Here is a 23,289-nt window from a genome sequence, read left to right as displayed (position 1 = left end):
ATAGAACCATAAGTGGTGCTCTAAGGTGATTGGTTGGCTTTGCACAAAAGGAAAAAGCACTGCAGGTTTCAAATCAATTTGCCAGGAAACAAATTCATGTTTTACAATTGTGTTGATAAATTTAAGCACTTTTGAATAAGCTGTAATATGCAAAGGTCTGGCTGTAATGATGTGAAGGGAAGGACTGAATTTATTTCCAGTTGTCTTTAAAAGTGCTCTGGGCCAATGCCCTTTATTGTAATGTTCATAAAGCCAACTCTGAATTTATAACACTGCATGAAATTCCCCCAGGCTGTGATCCAAGACTATGGTACTAAAAACAAAAAAGACACGAGAAGTCACTTTTTTGGAAACAACTCAGGTGAAAAAAATAAGAAGTTGTCATTTATATGCAAATAGCACATAAATTGCATCTCATTGTTGAAGGTGAGATGCGGTAAACTTGCTCATGTCACATTCATTTTATTTTACGGTCTGTACTGCAAGGTTTAAATAGCACATCACTCATATTAAAGCACTTACATTGCACACAGTTTTTATGGAACGTCACAAAAATAATAATAGTGAATTAGCATTTTTAATACAAACACAACTAATGCTGAAACCTAATAGTTTTTTTCTTGCCCTTACCCACTTTTGATCTTTCTTCAGAATCCGTTTCAGGATTCCACCTCTCTATTAACACCACCACAAATATCACAAAGCTGAGGATACCGTACCCACAGACCGGCACCTGGTATCTCAGCCTGCGTTCATTGTGTGCCACTGAACATGGGTAAGTATCTGTATAGTTAACGACAGTATAAACTAACAATATATATGGTGTGCCTTTTACTAAATTTTTTTGTCGAATAAAAAGTGTGTTTCGTCCGTTTTGCACCATATACCTCATATTTTGATGGTTTAAAGGTATAGTTCACACAAAAATGAAATTCTGTCATTATTTTCTTATCCTCATGTTGTTCTAAACCGGTCTGACTTTCTTTTTTCTGATGAACACAAAAGAAGATAAATGATGGTAAGCAAACAGCTTATTGTAACCATTGACTTCCATAGTAGGAAAACAAATATTATGGAAGTATTTTGATAAATGACGAAAAAGATATTTTGATAAACAATGCTTAGCACACAGTTGACGGTACTCATTGAATCCCATTGTATTTGGTTTTCCTACTATGGAAGTCAATGGTTACAATCAGCTGTGTGCTTATCAAAATATCAGAAAAAAAGAAATGTATACAGGTTAAGAACAACATGAGGATGGAAAAGTTTGGGGTGAACTATCGTTTAATCTAACCTGAGGGGGCACTCTTTAAAGCAAATATTGAACACATTCCCCCCAATACCCTCCCCTGGGCATTACTTTTGGCCACTATATACAAACTCTATAAATTCACGTCTTACTTACGTTGTCATTGTAGGTTTGAGATGTGTACTAATGTAACAGCTGAGGTTTACCTTCGCTCTTACCTGACCCCTTGCATCAATGATTGTGGCACATATGGCCAGTGCAAACTCCTGCGCACCAACAACTATCTCTATGCGGCATGCGAGTGTAAAGCAGGTGAGCAATCACATAACTCACAGGTTCACAAGTGATTGGCAATATAATTCTGCTATAAATGTTTGAGAAATGCATGTCTATGAATTCCCTCTGCGGATTAATTTGATTCCGTGATAATTCATATTCCAGTTTTTTAAGGACTTTTAATTTTCTGTTTTGGAATTCAGACTTGATCTAGAGAATGATATTTAAGTCTGTGAATCAGCAGGAAAATAGCAAATATTCAATTAAAATGTGGTATATGCAAATATATGAAACAGTATTACAATCTCCACATTAGACTATGATACCGTGAACAATGATTTTGTTTAAAACAAAGCAATTGTGTGTGCAGTGACCAAATGCTAAACTATTATGCTCTATTGACTTTGCTCAGAGTAAACATTTTGTGAATTAGGATTTCAATTTTTTTACAATTAATTTGAAGAGAAGAAAATGGAACCAATCATAATCTTAGATTGAAATTATTCGTCACCACAGGCATAGTTCCATAAAGTGATTTACAGCTAATTTTTATAATACTACTACACCTACTAATACTACTAATACACTACACCTTTAATGTTATAGATGTGGTTCAAAACCATTACATTTCTCTATCAAACATGGACTTGTTAAGAAGATAAGGAGCGGGAAATCTAGCTTCTTTGTTAACCGGATGAATGAAGTCTATTCTTGTACCCTAAGGTGTTATCACCCTTGATCCTAATATGATGTTAATCACTGTAATATTCTCTAATTCCATTATTATCTTTCTCCTTTACTGTCAGATGCCAATCAGACATAATTGTCTTGTTAAATATTTCAATTACACACGTGCCAATCATGTCTCTTTATAACTATGAGATCACAAATCAAGTGGTTTTTAATTAGAGTACAAACAATGATCCTTAGAAATATGCAAATCACCACCTCTCAATTAAAGCACCATTATGAGGCTCTGGTGTCTTGTTTCTCTCCCTGGATTCTCACCCATAGTTTCATTTGTCATTAGCATAGACAAATTTACCCTTTTAATGAAAAATTCTGGCAAATGGCAAACTGCTGTAATACAGCCAGCTGAGTTCTCACACTGCAAAAAATGACTTTCTTACTTAGTATTTGTTTTGTTTTCAGTATAAATATCTAAAAATTCTTAAATCAAGATGTATTTTCTCGATGAGCAAAATGACCTAAGAAAATAATACTAGTTTTTAGACAAAAAAATATACAATTTAAGTGAATTTGTGCTTTAAACAAGCAAAAATATCTGCCACTGGGGTGAGAAAACTTTACTTGAATTAAGTGTTTAAGAAAAACGAAATCTTATTTCACAATTTTTTTCTCACCCCATTGGCAGATATTTTTGTTTGTTTTAATGACAATTTCACTTAAATTTTATATTATTTGTCTTAAAACTAGACTTATTTACTTAGGTCATTTTGCTCATCAAGAAAAATCATCTTAATTTAAGAATTTTAAGATATTTCTACTGAAAACAAGACAAAAATACTAAGTAAGAAAGTCATTTTTTGCAGTGCAAGTGTCTGGTAAAGCTAAATTGGCCATCTTTCCCAACATTTGGTTGAACTTGATTCACTACGTGTTTTGAGGACATTTGTCTGGGTTTTGACTAATAACGTCATCATAAGCAAAGAAATGTGTGGGATGTTTTTAGGCATTTTCTATAGAGGTGCAGCGTTTTATTTCCTCCATAGTGTTCATGTAACAGCAGGCTTTCCGGATCCAATCTATATTTATGAAGCTGTTTACAAGCACTGACAGATGAGGAACAGAATGTGTGTGTGTGAAGAGAGTGCAAGAGATGGAGAGTACATCTGTATTTCTGTGTGCTGCTTTTTCCCTTTGTTGTTCAGCATGCTGCCAGAGCCTTTTAAAGCTCAATAAGTTTCTTTTGAGGATCTGGACTATAGGTCATACATTGAAAGTTGAGCTGTATCATTTCTGCACCACTACATTGTAAAAATGATATCATATCAACGTATATTTTTATGTTACTTTATTTTAAAGGAGACATATCATGAAAATCTGACTTTTTCCATGTTTAAGTGCTATAATTGGGTCCCCAGTACTTCTATCGACCTAGAAAATGTGAAAAAGATCAACTTGAATGAATTATTTTTTTCAGTGCATTCTCTGCAATTGAAATTTGTCTCCCCCTGTGATGTCAAAAGGGGATAATAAGGCCCCTTAATCTGCACTATCCTACCACGACACTGCCATTTAGTGCAGAGATCAGCAAATTTGCCTTTTGAAGGACACCCCCAGGACGGCATATTTTTGCTCACACCTACAAAGTGGCAATTTTAACATGTTATAATAAGTTATCTATATGTTATTTTGAGCTAAAACTTCACGTGTACTCTGGAGACACCAAAGATTTATTTTACTTCTTAAAAAATGTCTTGTGAAATGTCCCCTTTAACAAATTGTTAAACAATTTCAACTTTCTATATCTAAATTGTGTCAACTTATTACACACTGAAAAAAATGATTCATTTAATTTAATCAATTTTTTAAGGTAAGTGCAATCCATTTATTTAAGCTACATTTAAACAAAAAATATTAGTAAAGTAAAATAAAATATACAGCTTTTCTTTAAATGTAGCTTTAATAAATTGATTGCAACCACTTACCTTAAAAAAAATTATTAAATTAAATGAATCATTTTTTATGCAAATAGGTTACATTGACTTGAATTTAAGTGTATGCATTTTTTTTCAGTGTGGTGTCACCACTGATCTATATAAATGACTGGATTGCGCATAGAACGCTTGACGTAACTGCGTGATTTGAAGCCAGCGCAGAGTTCGAGCCGCCATCTTGGTATACCCAACCGGCAGAGAGCGCCATTGACTTCCATTCAAAATCATGATCAAAATTTACCCCCTTTACAGCGTATCAGTTACACAAGGTTAATTTTTAGGATATGTGTACGTAAATTATTTGTTAATTCTGGTGTTATTTGCAATGTTTATGTTTTAATCGGGCAGGATAATGGATTTATAAAAAACCGTTAATGTGAGTGTGTCTGTTGCATTTGTTAATGACACGGGTATAAATAAAGTTTTTTTTGACATTCAGCTACACTGTGACGGTCAGCGTTATATCTCTAAATAAGTTTAGGTAACTTGTAAGTTTAGATAACATAATTACAAAACTAGCAAATTATTGCATGCACATACGGTACAAAGCATGATTATTTATTTAGATTTCAGAATGAGCACGTTTATTGTCAATAATACTAAATATGCTGCGGTCTGTCTGCTGATCTGATACTGTAATAAAGATGAATGTATAATAACTGTTTAAAACGCAAAATGTACAACTTTCAGTAAATAACTATTTACATGCTTTGGACGTTTGTGTTGTTATAATGTACAGGGTAACTTCACATATTAAAACGAAGACGAGTAAAGTGATGTTTTATCATTAAAATCCGATAACGTCCATTGATTTAATAGAACGTTTGGGTATACCAACATGGCGGCGCGGTGGCTTCACAAGTGTGACGTCATGCGCAATCCAGTCATTTATTTAGATCAGTGGGTGTCACCAAATTGAACTGCAGAAATAATGAATAATTCAATCAGGGGTTTCATTGATTGGCCAAAAACATAGTCCCACCCCAAACACTTGTGTTTGGTTGAGCCAGGGGTGGGTTGGTTTAGATTCCCAAGAAATAAATAAAAGTGTTTTTTTATAGTAAACAAATAGTTGTCTCGTCATATTAAATGAATAGTTCACCCAAAAATGAAAATTCTGTAATCATTTACTCACCTTCACATTGTTATAAACCTGTATATTTTTTGTTCTGATGAACACAAAGGAAGAAATGTTTGTAACCAAACTGTTTGTGGACCCCATTTATTTGCATAGTATTCTTTTTCCTACCATGGAAGTGAATGGGGTCCACAAACAGTTTGGTTACCAACATTCCTCAAAATATCTTCCTTCGTGTTCATCAGAACAAAGAAATTTATATGGGATTGTAACATCATGAGAGTGAGTACTGTAAATGATGACAGAATTTTCATTTTTGGGTGAACCATGTTATGGGTTAAGAGTTCAATCAGTGATTTTCAGTAAATAAATACATTTTTGTTGAAAACATAAACAATCCTTGTTGATGTCTGAAAGTCTCTGTTAAATGTAATTTCATCGAAAAATATACTTGTACATAATATCTCATTTTGTGTTCCAGAGAAGAAGGGGAAATACTTGCTTTTTTAACAAGCTACAGTTTAGACATTAACTTTAAATATAGTGTAAGTCTAGAAACCTGCAGTTACATTTTTGCTAAAAGGCAGATTGGGGTGAAAATAGCAGGGATCTCACATAATCTCAGTAATTCACTAGCTCCTATTCATTCCTTGCTGGGATTGAACTGGTAATATTCGCCTACCTTTCCATTTAACCTGACGCTACATAAGTCAGTTAGTTTTTTAGCTTGTAGCTCTTCTTGCAGCGTGTTAAAGTACGGTCAATAATGTGTGTATGCACTTTTCTAGGTTGGGACGGCTGGGGTTGCACTGACAACACGGAGGCATATTCATACGGGTTTCAGCTGCTCTCAACACTTCTCCTGTGTCTCAGCAACTTGATGTTTGTCCCACCTGTGACCATCGCCATCCGCAGTCAATACCTGCTAGAGGCATCCGTCTATATTTTCACCATGTTCTTTTCCACTGTGAGTTCCACACTAATCAATAGGATTTGCCCAAAATAAGACCTACACAAACATTTTCCCAGTCGCCTGATGAATTTTAGCAGATAATATTGTTCAGTGAGACAACACCAGAATAGCTTTTATACTGTGCTGTGCTGTACTGTATATATAATATTTGTGCTTCCTCTGACCTTCCTCTGTTCATCTTTCTCTTTAAACAGTTTTATCATGCCTGTGACCAGCCAGGCATTGTGGTCTTCTGCATCATGGAGTATGACGTGCTGCAGTTCTGTGACTTTCTTGGCTCACTTATGTCTGTATGGGTCACTGTCATTGCTATGGCAAGACTCAAATCCATTATCAAACAGGTAAAAATCACTCTATTGCAAAGAACCAATTACATTCAGAGTATATTCGATTTCCATAAATGTTATGGTCCACCGCTTTCTGCTCCTAAACTCTGTCAAGTGTGATTAATATACTGTACAGGAGCAACAGAAAGGATTTGGACACATAAAAGAGTAGTTTACCAAAAAAAGATTAGACCTTATGCCATTCAAGGGGCCCTATCATACACCTGACGCAATGCGACGCCAGGCACAATGCAAGTATTTTATGTTAGTTTCAGCCTGACACATTTACCAAGTCCAATACCACGTTGTTTAAATAGCAAATGCACTTGCGCTCATCTGTTTGCTCATGGGCATGTTGGTCTGAAACCGAGGTGTGTTCAGGCACATTTGTTGGCGCATTGCTTTTTTGAGGAAACTGAAAACAATTTTGCCATTGACCAACTAAAAGTATTAACTATTTAGAATATTTAAAAGGCGTGTTAGTAATTTTACACATAAGTATGCGCAGTAGCACACACACATGCCAATTATTAAAAATGAAAGGATTACAATGTAGAAGTATGTTATTTGGTTGTGTACAAACCATGCATTTGGCTTTTATAATAGGGCCCTACAGGTGTAAATTACTTTCTTTCTTCAGCCTAACTCAGAGGTAGGCAACGTCGGTCCTGGAGTGCTGATGTCCTCCAGAGTTTAGCTCCAGCTCTAATCAAGCCCTGCTGAAAAACTCAACATACCAGCAAGACCAGCATATGTTGTGTTTTGGTGCTGGTTTGCTAGTGAACACCAGCTAAACCAGCACCAAACCAGCATCAGCAACAGCAAAACCAGCACCAAACCAGCATCAGCAACAGCAAAACCAGCACCAAACCAGCATTAGCACCAGCATCCCATGCTGGTCATACCAGCAAGACCAGCATATGTTGTATTTTGGTGCTGGTATGCTGGTGACCACCAGCTATATCAGCATCAAACCAGCTAGACCAGCATAATTCCCATGCTGGTCCATGCTGGTTTAATGCTGTTTTTTCAGCAGGGAGCACATCTGAAATAGCTAATTAAGGTCTAAAGAGTCTCCTGAAAACTATAGGTAGGCAAGGTTTTATCAGGGTTGAAGCTAAAAATCTGCAGGACATCGGCATTCCAGGACAGGTGTTGCCTACCCCTGACCTAACTCAATGAGAGTTACATTGAATAATGTCCTGGTTTATCCCAGCTTTGTAATGCATGTTGTGCTAAATCTTTTTAAGCCCCAAAATCTGATTTAAAGTAATCTATAATACGTCAGTGGGTTATTATATGTGTGTGTGTGTGTGTGTGTGTGTGTGTGTGTGTGTGTGTGTGTGTGTGTGTGTGTGTGTGTGTGTGTGTGTGTGTGTGTGTGTGTGTGTGTGTGTGTGTGTGTGTGTGTGTGTGTGTGTGTGTGTCTTCTAACACAAAACAATATGTTTGTGAGAGAAAACGATATTTTTTACAATGCATATTTTGAGCTTTAGCAACACTATTTCATGGCAAATCGTAAGTATTTTACGAGGTGACTAATTTGTATTAAAGGGACACAAGGCAGCATTCTTATGTTAATAAATCATCTTCGTAAGTCGGTATATGGTTAAATGACTCATTACCGGACGAATGAAGACTCTCTCGCCCACCCCTACCGTCTGTAGGAAGAATACCCCACTTGCATGTTCGCTGTATCCGACCCGGTGTCCTGCAGTCTCGCAAAGTCTCAGATATCGCGAGAAGCAGGATCACTTTACGGCAAACAACACAGAGGCAGGCGAGCTAAACACGGCTAGCAATTGTTGCAAATGGCAGAGCCGGGGAAGAAGCATCGAAAACCCTTGACGGAAGGGAAACATAACTGGATTAGAAATAAGCTGATAAACTTGGTTCCGAGGGGGGAGGGACAACAGTTCGTTTTTACGACAGTGTGTTTGAAAGCATTTACTTTCAGACACTAGGGGGAGCACGTAGAGAAATATTACGCAGACTTGCCTGGTTTCCCTTTAATTCATACAACAGCATTCGTACATTTTTGTGCGATTTGCCTTGCCCCCTGTGACGTTGGGGTTGAGGAGGGGGTTTCCTTATTACTCGTAATATACTACATGTTTTAGTGAAGTTGCATGAAGAACTTGAACCTTGGCGGCACAATATGGTTGCACAATATGGCAGCGCATTGATTCGCAAGGTTTTATTTCACATCTTTTTGTAGATGTTTGTTTAAATGTTGGATTAGTTTCTTATGCATTGTAATTTCACACTTGTGACTTAAAGGTTCTCTAAGCGAATTCACGCGTTTTAGACAATAAAACATTTTTTGTTACATACAGCACACATCTCCTCACTATCTGCTTGCTACCTGACCGCTGATCAAACTGTAAAAAAAACGCGATCTCTGTAGACAGCCCAGGTTCTACAAACTTCAATATACACACAGTGGCCAAACCTGCACCACGAAACAAAACAAAGTTTTACTGCCAATAAACGCCAAGAAGGATTTGGGGGTGGGGGTTGGTCGCGTTCACGAAAGCACGGAAGGGAGGGGGAGGGGGAGGAGTTAGCTACGCTCCGTTTGTTTGAAAACCGTTCAAATATCAACAACAAGTGACGTCGAACATATTCGCTTAGAGAGCCTTTAAAGGTGACATAGAATGATTGAACAGGGTATTTATCCTTGTTCTGTGATGTGACATGTAGACAAAAAATGTTTTTGTTTGGGTCTGTAATGCCTTAGAAGCTTCCTAAAAACCTCTCTCAGATAGCTCTTTTAGGGTGGGGGTTTAAAATAGCAGATAGCTATTTTAAACAAGTGGTTTTGTACCTATTTGGCTCCCCCTACTGGCTTAACTTGCAATCTCATTACTGAATGGCTGACTTTGTTGCCACTCAAAAAATGTAGCCAATTATTTTAAAGTGGAGGGGCAGTGAGATGCCTGTGATGTCATAAGCATCAGTTTTTCAGATTGGGCCATTTTCTGGCTGACATTTCTAAAAGAGGAATTTCTATGAGACTGAGATGTTTAGCATGTCTAGCACTTTTTGTATGTTCGTGAATGCAGGTAGACTACCATTATTCAACAAAGACCAGGTAAAAATGGTTTTTCATTCTCTGTCCCCTTTAAGTAAGTTTTACCTGATGACTGAAAATACATATAAAGGCCCTTGGGGCCCAGAAATGCTGTATACATTTTGTGTCATCAATTTTTGTTTCCGATTTATTTTGTGTGCATCATAAAAAGACCATAGTCTTTCATGGACTTTACAGCTGGAAACGAGTTTTCCAATATGTGCAATATGAGCAAATTTTTGTCCAGCCTAGTAAACCGCTTACCTAGAGTGTAAATATATAAGTGTCAGCAGTCTGTCATGTCTCTCATAATGATGGTGCTCTCGCTTTTGAGCAGAGTAAATATAGTTGGACAGTTTCAGGTGTGTGTGGGCTCTCTTTTTAGTCATCAGCTACTCACCCACAGTAGAAAAGGAAGATATTTAAATAATTAAAAATATTTAAAGACCGCAGTGGGAGACATCCGATGAAATGCATGTTATTTAGAAACAGAGAAAGTAAGTAAAAAAGAATTTTGTGGGAGAAGTATCTAACAGAAAGACGAATCAGAGAACTAGCTTTACTCTAGGGAGCAAGTTTCTATTTATGTAGTCGGTGATTGCGTGTGCGCCTGTGAATGTGTTTTGCTGAATGCTGCAGTTCGCAGACACTAATCAAATCACCCATGTCACAACAGTTCGAAACTTGAAGTTCGAAACTTAAGAGCGAGAGAGAGAGAAAAAGAGAGAGAGAGATTTTTAGCGGCACATTGCTTTACTTCCTGCCTTTCTTTAAGATGCCCCTAATTGGGCTGGGGATACATTATCGCCCCTAGGCATGTCTAGTTGTCTAACATTTTTCCTTTTCTGCTCTTTTGCTGCCAGGTGCTATACTTGCTGGGAGCAATGGCTCTGTCCATGGCCTTACAGTTGGACCGTCATGGCCTGTGGAATCTGCTGGGTCCCAGCCTTTTCGCTCTGGGCATCATGGCCATCGCCTGGGTAAGCAGCAACTAAATGTATTTCCAATATGCAGAGATTCCACGATCAAGACAACACTGTAAAGCAACTTATTAAATGTTTTATTCATCAATAAAACATGACAGGAAGCGAGTCAGTTAATATACTAGACATGGCCCAGGCAATCACAGAGCATAAAAAATTTGATAAGCTGTGGTTGCGAGATATGGATGTTGTTTTGTTACGGATGATTATGTTACCAAAGTATTATTTTATGTATTTCTTCTCTTATTCTCTTTCACAATTTTGAATGGAAACAAATTATAATTCATCATTTGAATATTGATTTAGATTGGTCAATTTACGAATTAGACTATACCTCATGCTGACAGCCTCTTTTGGCATTTTTTTATCTTTTGTGCTACAATGCTTTATAAGAAAAAATATTTATAGATTATGTGCATCTGAGTTAGCCATGTTATTAAACAATAAAATCTATTAATTTCATTTTAATTCACTGTTTATTTTTTGACAGGACAAACTGCCTGTCTTGCTGTTTTAAAGTTCTTTAATGCATTAAATTAGGAGATAACACATTTCTGACATTTAAAAATAACATCAGTATTCAGACTGAAAATCTACATGACAGTTTAAAGGCGGGATGCATGATCTCTGAAAGCCAATTTTGATATTTAAAATTACCTAAACAAACACGCCCCTACCCCAATAGAATCTGGACCTTTTTTGATAGACCCGCTTCACACATACGCAACCGAGGCAACAATGTCTGTAAGTAGACACGCCCCTTACTGCTGATTGGCTAAAGTGTGAAGTGTGTTTTGGTACTCGGCCCGACTCCATTTTCCAAAGTTTTTTTCAAAATCATGCACCCCGCCTTTAACTCTTTCGCCGCCAGCGTTTTTTTTAAAAGTTGCCAGCTAGCGTTTTTCATGATTTTCACAAAAGTTTAATGCCTTCCAGAAAATGTTCTTCTTTAAATATATAAACATAGAATATATCAAATGAAAGAACAGACCCTCTGCTTTCAAACAACAACAAAAAAACGTTTCATTCTACCTTCACTAGTTCTTTTGTAATCAGCTCTTGAATATGGGTAGGTTTCTGCAAAAACACCACATTTTGAGCAAAAAGCTGAGATAATTAAATTTTTGTGACTGACTTTTTGTAGAGATCCCATTCAGAGCGATCTTTAAAACAGACACGGACATGCAGCCACTTGCCATAGGGCAATACTTCCGGGTTTAAAAAGTTACGGAAGGGCGCCACTTGGTGGATAATAGCGGTATTGCGGAAAGCGGGAAATTCTCGTCTTTGACAGGGAAGCATTTTGTCTTGATTGACGAGATAACTCGTCACTGGTGGCGAAAGAGTTGAGCTGCAGTCCGTAACTCTGGCCTCTATATTGGCATTTCTGATTGAAATATAAAATTGCTGTTATTTGCGTACAGTTATGTTCTGTGCATGCGTTGTGCTTCGCACCACTACTCTGCATGGATGAATCTGATATCTGTTTTGACCGCATCAGAGCGATCTTTCATTATACATACAGTAGCCTGCACAAGACAAAAGTACATCTGCCAGAGATGTTCACAAGTCTCTGAGCTCGAGTCCGAGTCAAGTCTGAAGTCTTTGACCTCGAGTCCAAGTCAAGTCTGAAGTCTTTGAGCTTGAGTCCAAGTCAAGTCTGAAGTCTCTGGGCTCGAGTCCAAGTCAAGTCTCAAGTCTCGTTGTAACAAATAAAACTCTAATAACAAAAATAAATTATAAACATTTATAAAAAAAACAAAGTTGCACATTAAGTAAGGTCAGTGGTGTAGTCTAGATTTTTGTAGTGAGTATACTGTGATTTTTCCCTCTCACCCTTATGACACTCGTCCCAGCGCAACGCACCACTCACACTCACAGATGCATACAGTATGGATCTTCATGTAACAGAGCATTCTGAAAGTGTACTCATAAACACATAAACTGAATGTGTTATCAACATGTCAATTTATTATAAGAAAAAAAAAAGAGTTTAACAGCCAATGGGTTTACAGCTGGGGAAACTGGACTGATTTTTACACTGGTTTAGTGTTAATTAACATCTAACTTGGGGCCAAAACTTACTCAACTGTTAATTAAAATAAAATAAACTGTTTACAATCTTCAATCCGTGGCTAACACACGCATTGAAGAAGAAAAATATCCACTCTTTCAATAGCTATTATCTGACAACTATTGATAACATTACCATGTGTAATTTAATGGTGTAAATGTTTTTAATTAATACACATTTAAGATGACCATGAATTAACTCTAATTTGCATAGTCATTGATATAAAAAGCTTATTTTTTGCATATAATACAAGCATTGTCTAAAAATGAAAATAGGCTTTTACTTTTATTATTACAAGACCATCATGTAGCCTAATATTAGACACCAAAACCAAAGTGAAGAAAATTATCTTTAATTTGCAAGTCTGAACTGAACATCAACGCAGACATGAATTTCCTCACAGAAGTTTAAGATCATATACATCTTGAACGTAGATATATAAATGAACACAGAGAAGGGAAGTTTAACACCGTGAAGCACAAGCAAACATGCTGAAGGCAGCTAAAAACCATCAGGATATAATCACGGGCTTATTTTATTGCACTTGAAACCTTATCTATTAAACTGGACTGATGATTTAAATGTTGTTTACTCACATGTGCGTTGTTAACTCTCGGATTTCATGTTGAAGCACTGCTCCACTCGTTCACTGCTCCATATGGACAATTCCTGTTTGTTTACAGTGTCACGTGAGCAGCTACACTGCAGGTTCGAGTTCATTTGGCGCTAAGCAGACCTCTTGGTGATGTCAAAGTACCGCGAGAGCGATTCAAAGCAGATTTCTCCATGTGATAACTGAAATCGCTCTCGCGGTACTTTGTTGTCACTCGCCTGTGGGTTCTTGTGGCGCCACAGCAGTCTGCTCCCCAGTCACTCTAGATCCGCTATAGTATTAATTTGATTTCATACGCCGATCGGATCGCGCAGTTCGGCAGGTACAGTATGACACAAAGTAACGCAACTCTGGACCTGACTGGAGCCGGACCGGATACACTGAACCGCATGTGCGTACAGAAATCTGCTCACTTGAGCCCCTTTTTGCGGTTAAATTGTTTAACCATTTAAACAATTGCAAGCTTTAGAAACACGTTAATGATTAACTTACCCTATTTAAATTGCATATTAATCCGCAAATCGCATGCGAGCTGAACCGCGGATCCGTCACGGCACTACCCAAAGCTTCAGATGAATGCCACAGCAGCAGCTGCCTGCAGGTACAGTCGACATGTATGTTCGCGGCCGCGCGCGCGGAGCAAATACGTCACGTGTTACGTCGTGGGCAGGTTGTAGGTAACGGAGGGAGCTATGACAGCGAGCTCATCAGACGTTTCCTAAAAATAAACATTGTTCACGAGTCGCGCGGCTCGAGTCCGAGTCGAGTCTGAAGTCTTTGAGGGTCGAGTCTCAAGTCGAGTCTGAAGTCACTGTGTGTGCGACTTAAGTCGCACTCGAGTCCGAGTCTCAAACTCGAGTCCCCATCTCTGACATCTGCACCCGAAAAATGGCTCCTCAAAGATGAACTCTTTTTCCCGGGAAACCACCCCGACTGCTTTAAATCATTATTATGCTTACCATTGTGAATTGGCGTAAGATAAGGAGACAAAAAGGGACACTTCAGTTTTTTGAAAATAGGCTCATTTTTCAGCTCCCCTATAGTTAAAGGAATAGTCTACTCATTTTCAATATTAAAATATGTTATTACCTTAACTAAGAACTGTTGAATCATCCCTCTATCATCTGTGTGTGTGCACGTAAACGCTGGAGCGCGCTGCGATGCTACGATAGCATTTAGCTTAGCCCCATTCATTCAATGGTACCATTTAGAGATAAAGTTAGAAGTGACCAAACACATCAACGTTTTTCCTATTTAAGACGAGTAGTTATACGAGCAAGTTTGGTGGTACAAAATAAAACATAGCGCTTTTCTAAGCGGATTTAAAAGAGTAACTATATTTTATGGCGTAATAGCACTTTTGGGAGTACTTCGACTTGGCGCACTAACACCCTCCCTCTCCCATTATGAGAGTGAGAAGGGGAGCGGACTTTTCAGGCGAGTCGAAGTACTCCCAAAAGTGCTATTACGCCATACAATATAGTTCCTCTTTTAAATCCGCTTAGAAAAGCGCTACGTTTTATTTTGTACCACCAAACTTGCTCGTATAACTACTCGTCTTAAATAGGAAAAACGTTGATGTGTTTGGTCACTTCTAACTTTATCTCTAAATGGCAGCATTGAATGAATGGGGCTAAGCTAAATGCTATCGTAGCGTCGCAGCGCGCTCCAGCGCTTACGTGCACACACACAGATGATAGAGGGATGATTCAACAGTTCTTAGTTAAGGTAATAACATATTTTAATATTGAAAATGAGTAGACTATTCCTTTAAACATTTGATTTATAACATTTTGGAATCCATTCAGCCAATCTCCGGGCCTGGCACTACCACTTTTAGCATAGTTTAGCATAATCCATTGAATCCGATTAGACTGTTAGCGCTCAAAAATGCCCAAAGAGTTTTGATATTTTTCCTATTTAAAACTTGACTGTTCTGTAGTTACATCGTGTACTAAGACCGACAGAAAATTTTAAGTTGTGATTTTCTAGGCCGATTTTTCTAGGTGCAATAAGAATATGCAGAGCCCGAAAATAGTCCTCTGCTATTGAAAGTTACCAAGGGGACTATTTTCGGGCACTGCATAATATCATTGCGCCTCCTGCAGCCATGTTACAGCAGCAAAGTCCTTGATTATTACTCCAGAATAACAGTATAGTTTGTAGCCATATCTGCCTAGAAAATCACAACTTTTACTTTTCTGTCGGTCTTATTATATGATTTAACTACAGAAGAGTCAAGTTTTAAATAGGAAAAATATCGAAACTCTTTGGTTATTTTTTACCACAATGCTAATGGTCCAATCAGATTCAATGAATTATGCTAAGCTATGCTAAAAGTGGTACCGCTGAATGGATTCCAAAATGATAAAAATCAAATGTTTAACTCTGGAAACTGGAAAGTCAACCATTTTCATAAAAAGTGGAGTGTCCATTTTTCTTTTCTACATATTTAATTCAGATTTTTGTTCATCTTTAACAAAAAAAAATATATATAGTTTGCACCTTTAAATGCCTGCATTAGTCTTTGAAGAGACTGAAGAGTGACAAAATAGCATCTCTTCAATATCTATAATTTATGAAGGCATTTCAAGTTGCCTGGTCCGACGTGCGACCTCTCGTTCAGGACACATGGAAAAGGTCTGCAGTTATCTGCACATTAGCATAGTGTGGCATTAAACCTTTCTCTGTCTGTCAGTAGTGGAATTGCCTGTAATGTTACATTACCAGACAGCTTGTACTTTAATAGTTCCTCTAGCGACCACAAAGCTTTTCCTGAAGAGAGAAGATAAAAAATAATGGGTGTTGGACAAGCAAAAGTCTTTGGGAGAGCCTCTGGCAAGTAAATGTTGAGCGAAACTACCATGTACTCCCTTGTGGTGGATATATATGCAGAGACTGTGATCTACTGTTCGGGGTGACAAAAACAAAATAATTTTGACTTCCTTTTTTAAGAAAACAAGCAGCCCATCTCCAGTGATATACAGTAGACAGTCTGAGGAGGAGATTGGAGGGGGAGGTTTTGGCAGAATAATAACTCTAACACATTTTGTGTTGTTTGCTCATTTACGGAGATAATGTTTAACCTAACTCATGTAATTTCACCCCAAACAACCTTGACATATTAGCAGTCATTACCCGTGTCAGTTCAATTTATAACTTAATCGAGCTGATGTTACGTTCATCACACCCGGGCCGTGTAATTGTTATGATAAATGAAAGACTAATCACAAAGCTAAATCAAATTAATATATTTTATCTGCTCATACTAATGTTAGTCAATACAAAATTGATTTTACGTTATGAATTGTATCTGCTTATTAAACAGTAAGTGAGTTACAGTAGATTAATTACAGTAGTAAACAAATCAGATCAATGAACGAACGAAATGCCTATTTAAAAAAGCATACACATTATAAATGACTAACGTGATCATTCTAAAATCTGAATAAAGATTTATGTACACATAAATCTTAGACAATAAATATTAAAATTAGACAATTTATTTTACATATATACAGTACTTTGAAAATAATCTTAGGCCACCACCACCAGCTTTGTTGTTCTAGCAAAGTTTTAATGTCCATCAATATTTATTTTTCACAGTTTTTATTAAGATACAAACAGAAAATACAGGAAATATGTACACAAAATTAAAAACGAAACAATTTTCAGAACTAAATGTCTTCTTCAGGCATCAGTCAGTGTTTAGTGTGACCTCTCTTGGCACGAAACACATCTTGAGCTTTTTTGAGGAGAAGTCATTCGATTAGAATTAGAAATTAGGTTTTTATTTAATTTTGGAGAGATCCTGCAGCTGCCTGCTATTGCTCAAGTGGAAGGGGAGTTTACACTAAATACTTGAAACTTCAGCTTATACTTTTATACTGTTTTTAATACTACATGCACATTTCCTGTATTTTCTGGGTGTATTCTAATAAAGAGACTGAGAAATAATTATATATGATCACTATACAGTTGCAAAAACAACACATCTAATGGTAGCATGGTGGCCTAAGACTTTTGCGCAGTACTCAGGGGCGGGGCCAGGGGGGGGGGGGGGCCAGGGGGGGCACGGGCCACCCCCACAATTTCATTGGCCACCCCAAGTGCCCCCCCTCCCACACCATCAGTCTCGTCAGTATTAATTATGTACTAGTGGTTTTGCTTTTCTTAAAATAAAACTTCATATTTTACAGGGCTTTGATTTATTTATATTACATTTTTTTTTATAAGCTTAAAATATTAAAATATAAATTTTTGTGGAGGCTCCGCCTATGAAAAATTGTCTAGACCCGAGGAACCACTCTACCGTGACATGTTGTTATCGGAGTCAATTAGTAGGCGCACACTTATAGTAACGAACGGTGGTGGCACCAATAAAAAGCAAGGAAAAACAAGGAAAAACACAGAGGACGGAGAAAGGAGTTTTATGCAGATAGTGAAAAAGGACAACAAAGTCATAGGTGAGTGAGCTGAGTTTTGATATGTTTCCTTAAATGTGGAAACCTGCGATTAGTAAGTTAGAGCTAGCTCCTCTCTGTTACTGTCGAGAATGCTCATTACTAAAGTTGAAGACAACCTAACGGTACATTAAAAGAATATATAAAGTCACGTTTGCCTTTGCGTTTGTAATAAATAGTCGTGTGTTAGATCGCAGTTTATCCATACGGATCAGAACCCACGTTTCAACCCGCATGCGATTCGATCGCGGATTAAACAGGGATAGTTTATAATTTACACGTGTTTTAAAATGTTAACCTTCAAGTGCTTTTAAGCAATTTAACACTAAAAAGGCACTAAGTGAGTAGCTGTATGCAAAGACAGGTTGAATGTGTCCGGTCCCGTTCCAATCAGACGTAATCCTCCCTATATCCTTCAAATATTGATGTGTAAATGAGTTGCGCTATTGTATCTCATAGTGTATGGAATAGATCAATGAAAAACAACGTAACGTTTTTATGTGGAGTGACTGTTTAAGCTGCGCCGTCTGTGTGTGCATGGGTTTATTTAAGACGACAAGTGCCCTCAATAGTCGACACACGGAGAGAGCTTTGCGTTGATTCGGCGCATGCAAAAACATTAACATGTCATACGACTATGAATAAACGTCTAGAATTTCCTCAGCCTCTAAACTTTCATTGCTATTAAATGTTTTCCTTTTGTTAAGTACATTTTCTGTTGCATGAAGCAGGTTTCACTTTCAGGTGCACAGGCTTTGCAAACTCTAGATAAAACACAAAGTTTAAACCAAGCATTGTCCAACATCTGATCCTGATCTAAACCAGTTTGGATTTATCTGGATTTGTCGACTCCAAACTTACTCTGAATTTTGAAAATTAAGAGTTTGTTGTTCAAATAGCTTCATGCAACAGACCACAGCCTCAGAAGCATATTTAAAGAAAACAACATAAACATTATTTTTTTCTATACATTAACTCACTGGGGCTCTGTGCAATATGCCATTTAATACAACCAAATGTTAGGCCGGTTGAAACCGGTTAACTGATAGGCCTATTAGTTTAAAATATGCTATGCTATTTAAAATAAACAGCCATTTCGAGCCGCGCCTGCAATTTCGCAACTCGCATCTCTCTGCGCTCTGCCTCCGGCTCACACACACACAGACCTCACAATACTTTTTAAATCCCCTACAGCGCGAAACATGAGTCCCGCAAACGGCGCCGTGCTTAGTTTCGAAATAGTTTAGGTACTAGGTGATCGCGTTGAACTTGAAAATAAAGGCGTTTGTGAAGCTCATTTGAAAATTGCCGCGGCTGATTTAATAAAATGACAGCTCAGAGACTGCGCTTTAGTTTGGGGTAGTAATATTAAAGACATAGGATGATCATCATCACCTTTTCTGTTACCACTGAAATATAGATGTAATGTATTTCCAAATCTAAACCCATCTTATGCGGAATGTTGCCTAATAGACTGCAACACGATAAAACCAATGGATTAAACAGGCACCTTCAGAATGTGTAAAAGCACCGGCCAAAGCAGGTCTCGCACTGTTTTTGTTCTAGAACAAATGCAGCAAAGATATTTAATGCTTGTATGAGGCATATAGGCCTACGCTGAGTTTTATTTATTTATGATGAGGTGCGTTCTAATTAACAATGCAATGCAAGTGAACGCGCAGTGCCGGCGCCTTCATGCACGGACCGGTAATTATATACTCTGCTATATTTGGTTTTTATTTAATAAATACATGCATTTGGTTGATGAAACATTTATTAAAATTAAGATACAATTTATACAAAACGAAATTCACTTCTAAGAAATGCTTTCTACAAAGCAAAACTTAATAAAGTGGTAAAAATCATGGCTGAGGATTTACAGAAACAAAACTTACTCTGCACTTTACTGTTAGCCTAAAAGACATAAATGTTAATAATTTGGAACACAACCAGGAGAGACTTTAATTTTAATTATTGTATTACTGTATTTTATTTACTATTCGAATAAAGGAATTTATCAAAAAATAGCCTGTAGCATTTACTTTTCGCAAACCTTGTGAACATGCGAAACCAAAAGCAGTGACCTCGCGCCAAATGTTTTTTTTATTGGTTTATAAAGTACAAACAGACCAGTTATGAAAAACTGAGTGTGAGGGATTTGTTCACTTCACACAAAAAGATCTTGGAAAGAAAGAGATGACTAACTGTAGTAGGGTTTAGTCCACTGTCTATAATAGCCTAATTTACAGATCCTTTTTTTAACCGACAACCGACAACTTTGACCGGTTAACGTTGATACGGTCAACCATCGGTCAAACGGTCATCGGTTAACATCCCTACCAAATGTAATATCTTTATTAAGATGATATGCGGACAACATTCAACTTTAGGAAATAAATTAGTTTATGACTTGACAAAGTAACTGAGAAAAATGCATTATTATTTCTTTAGGGACAGACAGACAGTCAGATACAGGCAATAGGACCAATGAAAAGGTCTCAAAAAATTCAGAATTTCTTCATTTTGAAGAAAAAAAGAGAGATAGAAGCAGAAAGGCATGAGGAGAGGGAAGAGAGGAAGACGCAGCAGTAGTCCACTGACTTTTCTGCAAACCAAGGTATGTGTATTACATGCAGAGACCAGAGGGAGGTTAAAACAAAAACACATCAGGAGGTTTAAATGTACTGAATGTATCAGGATACAGTATACAGTATTATTAACTTTAATGTAGGGCAAGTTACACTAATTCACTGTTTATATGTATTTAAATGTGCCACCCCTCTCTAAGTCTGTGCCCCAGTCCGGCCCCCCCATGAAAAATTCTCTAGACCCGCCCCTGACAGTACTGTACAGTATATCCTACAAATTAAACATGTGTGTCCTTTACACTGTAAAACGGGTGATTAAAAGTCTTTTTTTTTAAAGTAAGTCATGAGTCTCTTTCACACAGTAATTTCGGTAATTTACAATGAATTAAATACAAAATGTTAACTGCAATTTACCAGTAATTTACCAGTAAAGACTGAATGTTTGAAAGGAACTATTGAAGCTCTTTGTTTGTTGGCATACCAATATGGCCGCTCAAACATTATGGCTTCACTTCCCAACAATGCAGGGTTTGTTTTGTTTAACCAAAGACAACACATAAACATTTGAATCTCTTATTACAATATAATAAATCTTTTAAATCTGAGGTAAAATTATGTGTGGTTTGATGTACAGTATAGTCAGTGGAGTGGTGCCTGGAGAAGTGGGTATACTCTAAATTTTGTCCCGGCAATAGATAAACGCCCTTTATTATAAACAGCATGTAAATAGTCTTGCAAGTATATCACCACAAAATGGGCTAGTAATATTTTCACATTGTCACTTAATATCTTATGCTTGACTTCTAAGAGTAAGGATCATTATGAAATGTAATAGGAACTATAGGAATAGACAACTAATTATGAATTGTGAGTACACTTTTTTGCAAATATTACAGGTAGGACTAATACATTAATAAAAGATATATTAATACTATATTGTAAAACATAAAAGATGAGGGAAGCATGGTGTTTAAAGAGATTAGTTCATAGTTATTAGTTATAGTTTTAACCAACTTTAATATATTGTATACTTTGTAATGCACTGTAAGTCGCTTTGGATAAAAGCCTCAATAATTTCCAAAAAATATAAAAATAACAGTATTTAATCTGTATTTAAATACATTTTACAACATATGACACTCTTAACCCAATGCAGGGTTTCTAAATTGATGCCCATATATTTTAGTCAAGTAACCGTATGTCAAGTACTGTAGTTGGGTAGTGCAACACTTATCTATGACACAACAAATAACTGATTTAATGATTTTAAACAGATTCATTGTCAGCGCAATTTTGACATACAGCGATAGCCGGGCAAATTGTAATTTCGAGCCCTGCGATAAGTTATTAACATAATTTACAAGTTGCTGTTATTTAAAAGTGCTCCCCATACGGAAATGTAATATATGTGAATATATGAAATATCCCTATATGAAATATATGGTAATATAAAGTAGAAACATATATGTACATATATGTACAACTATATATGACACCTATTCGAAAATGGAACAATTTCATATATTGACATATATGTCTATCCCATACAAATATATGTATATGTGTGCAAAAAACATACATAGACATATATGTCATCTATATAATTATTTATATATGTGACATACATGACTTCACATATATGTCTCATATATGTTGCATACATATACTTATCATATATCATAAAATAATTAAACTTGAGCTGTAGTTTTTATCTACTTTTTGCATGTTTCAGACCAAGTAGGACATACAACCCATTCACCCAACTCAACACACAAACACAACTTATTATTTGAAATGTACCTGATGAGTCCAGTCGGGCCTCAAACCCGGGTCCTCACGTTGAAAGTCACCTCCACTATCCACTCAGCCGTTGGATGGGAGGGGCTAACAACTTAAGCTATTTGTGTGTTACTGAAGTAGGCGCTGTTTAGCTTGTATTTTACAGTGTTCGTTTTATTATTCCTCCTGTTTTTATTTTATGCAGGGGTACACAGTGCAAATTTAACCCTTGTGCATTGTTCAAATTTAATAGATCCACTAAATTAAACATCTGTAAAAATGTATCAGATTTTTTTTTTTTCACTTTTTTTGCATAAATTTGTTAGTCAGTACTGATCAAAACTACCAAATTTTTACAAAAATTCCATGATTTTAACTCTTTAATTGCCAAGTTCATAAGTGGATTTGGGGAAAAACTAAATGACAAATTTTCAATACAAAAAGTGCTTGTAGACTGGATTTTATTTTAACCTTTTTCGCAGTCTTGGGCATGTCAAATATAAAGTAAAAACATTGGCTTTTGATTATTGTTTTCTTTCTCATTTATTGTTAGTGGCTGTTTTTGCCCCATTGACTTCCATTATAACTACATTTTTTGATTGCAGAGCAATGACACCTTGTTATCATGCATTTTTGAATGTTGGTGCTTTTTCCTTTTGCAAAGAGGTCAAATTTGTCATTTTTACTGTTGATCACCATGTGGCACCATTAACCCTTTAGTAGACCTGTGCTGTGCAGAGCTTAATTTCTAGTTTGTACATTGAGTAATATGGGGGCGGTTTCCCGGACAGGGATTATCTTAATCCAGGTCTAGGCCTTAGTTTAATAACTAGTTTTAACAAACATGTCTTACTAAATACATTACCTGTATGCATTTTGAGGCAAAACAAAGGGCCCTTATGTATTTTAAGATATGTCAGTGCGAGTTGTTTTCAGTTTGGACAGCTCTTAAAAATGTTTTAGTCTAGGACTAGTCTAATCCCTGTCCGGGAAACCGCCCCATGGAGTATAACTCCATAATAAAAGTATAGTATTGTGTGTGTATTTGTGTGCATACGTGTGCATACATAAATTGACACGATCACATGAATTTTTGCAGACAGAAAAGAGACTGCGTTCATCTCTAATGA

At 36.8% G+C, this 23,289-nt stretch overlaps 1 protein-coding gene across 1 annotated transcript in view; it reads left to right on the top strand.

Annotated features, from left to right (window-relative positions):
• The window catches only part of tmem8b (transmembrane protein 8B), a 216,939-nt gene that overhangs the window by 181,192 nt on the left and 12,458 nt on the right, over positions 1-23,289 (top strand). The window contains exons 8-12 of the mRNA XM_065266938.2: positions 652-775; positions 1,422-1,564; positions 6,076-6,254; positions 6,455-6,601; positions 10,523-10,639. Coding sequence (XP_065123010.2) covers positions 652-775; positions 1,422-1,564; positions 6,076-6,254; positions 6,455-6,601; positions 10,523-10,639 — 710 coding nt within the window. The remainder of the gene's footprint in view (positions 1-651; positions 776-1,421; positions 1,565-6,075; positions 6,255-6,454; positions 6,602-10,522; positions 10,640-23,289) is intronic.

Source organism: Paramisgurnus dabryanus, chromosome 5 (genome assembly GCF_030506205.2).
Source record: "Paramisgurnus dabryanus chromosome 5, PD_genome_1.1, whole genome shotgun sequence".
Lineage (NCBI taxonomy): Eukaryota > Metazoa > Chordata > Actinopteri > Cypriniformes > Cobitidae > Paramisgurnus > Paramisgurnus dabryanus.
This window is presented reverse-complemented; position numbering and strand designations above follow the sequence as displayed.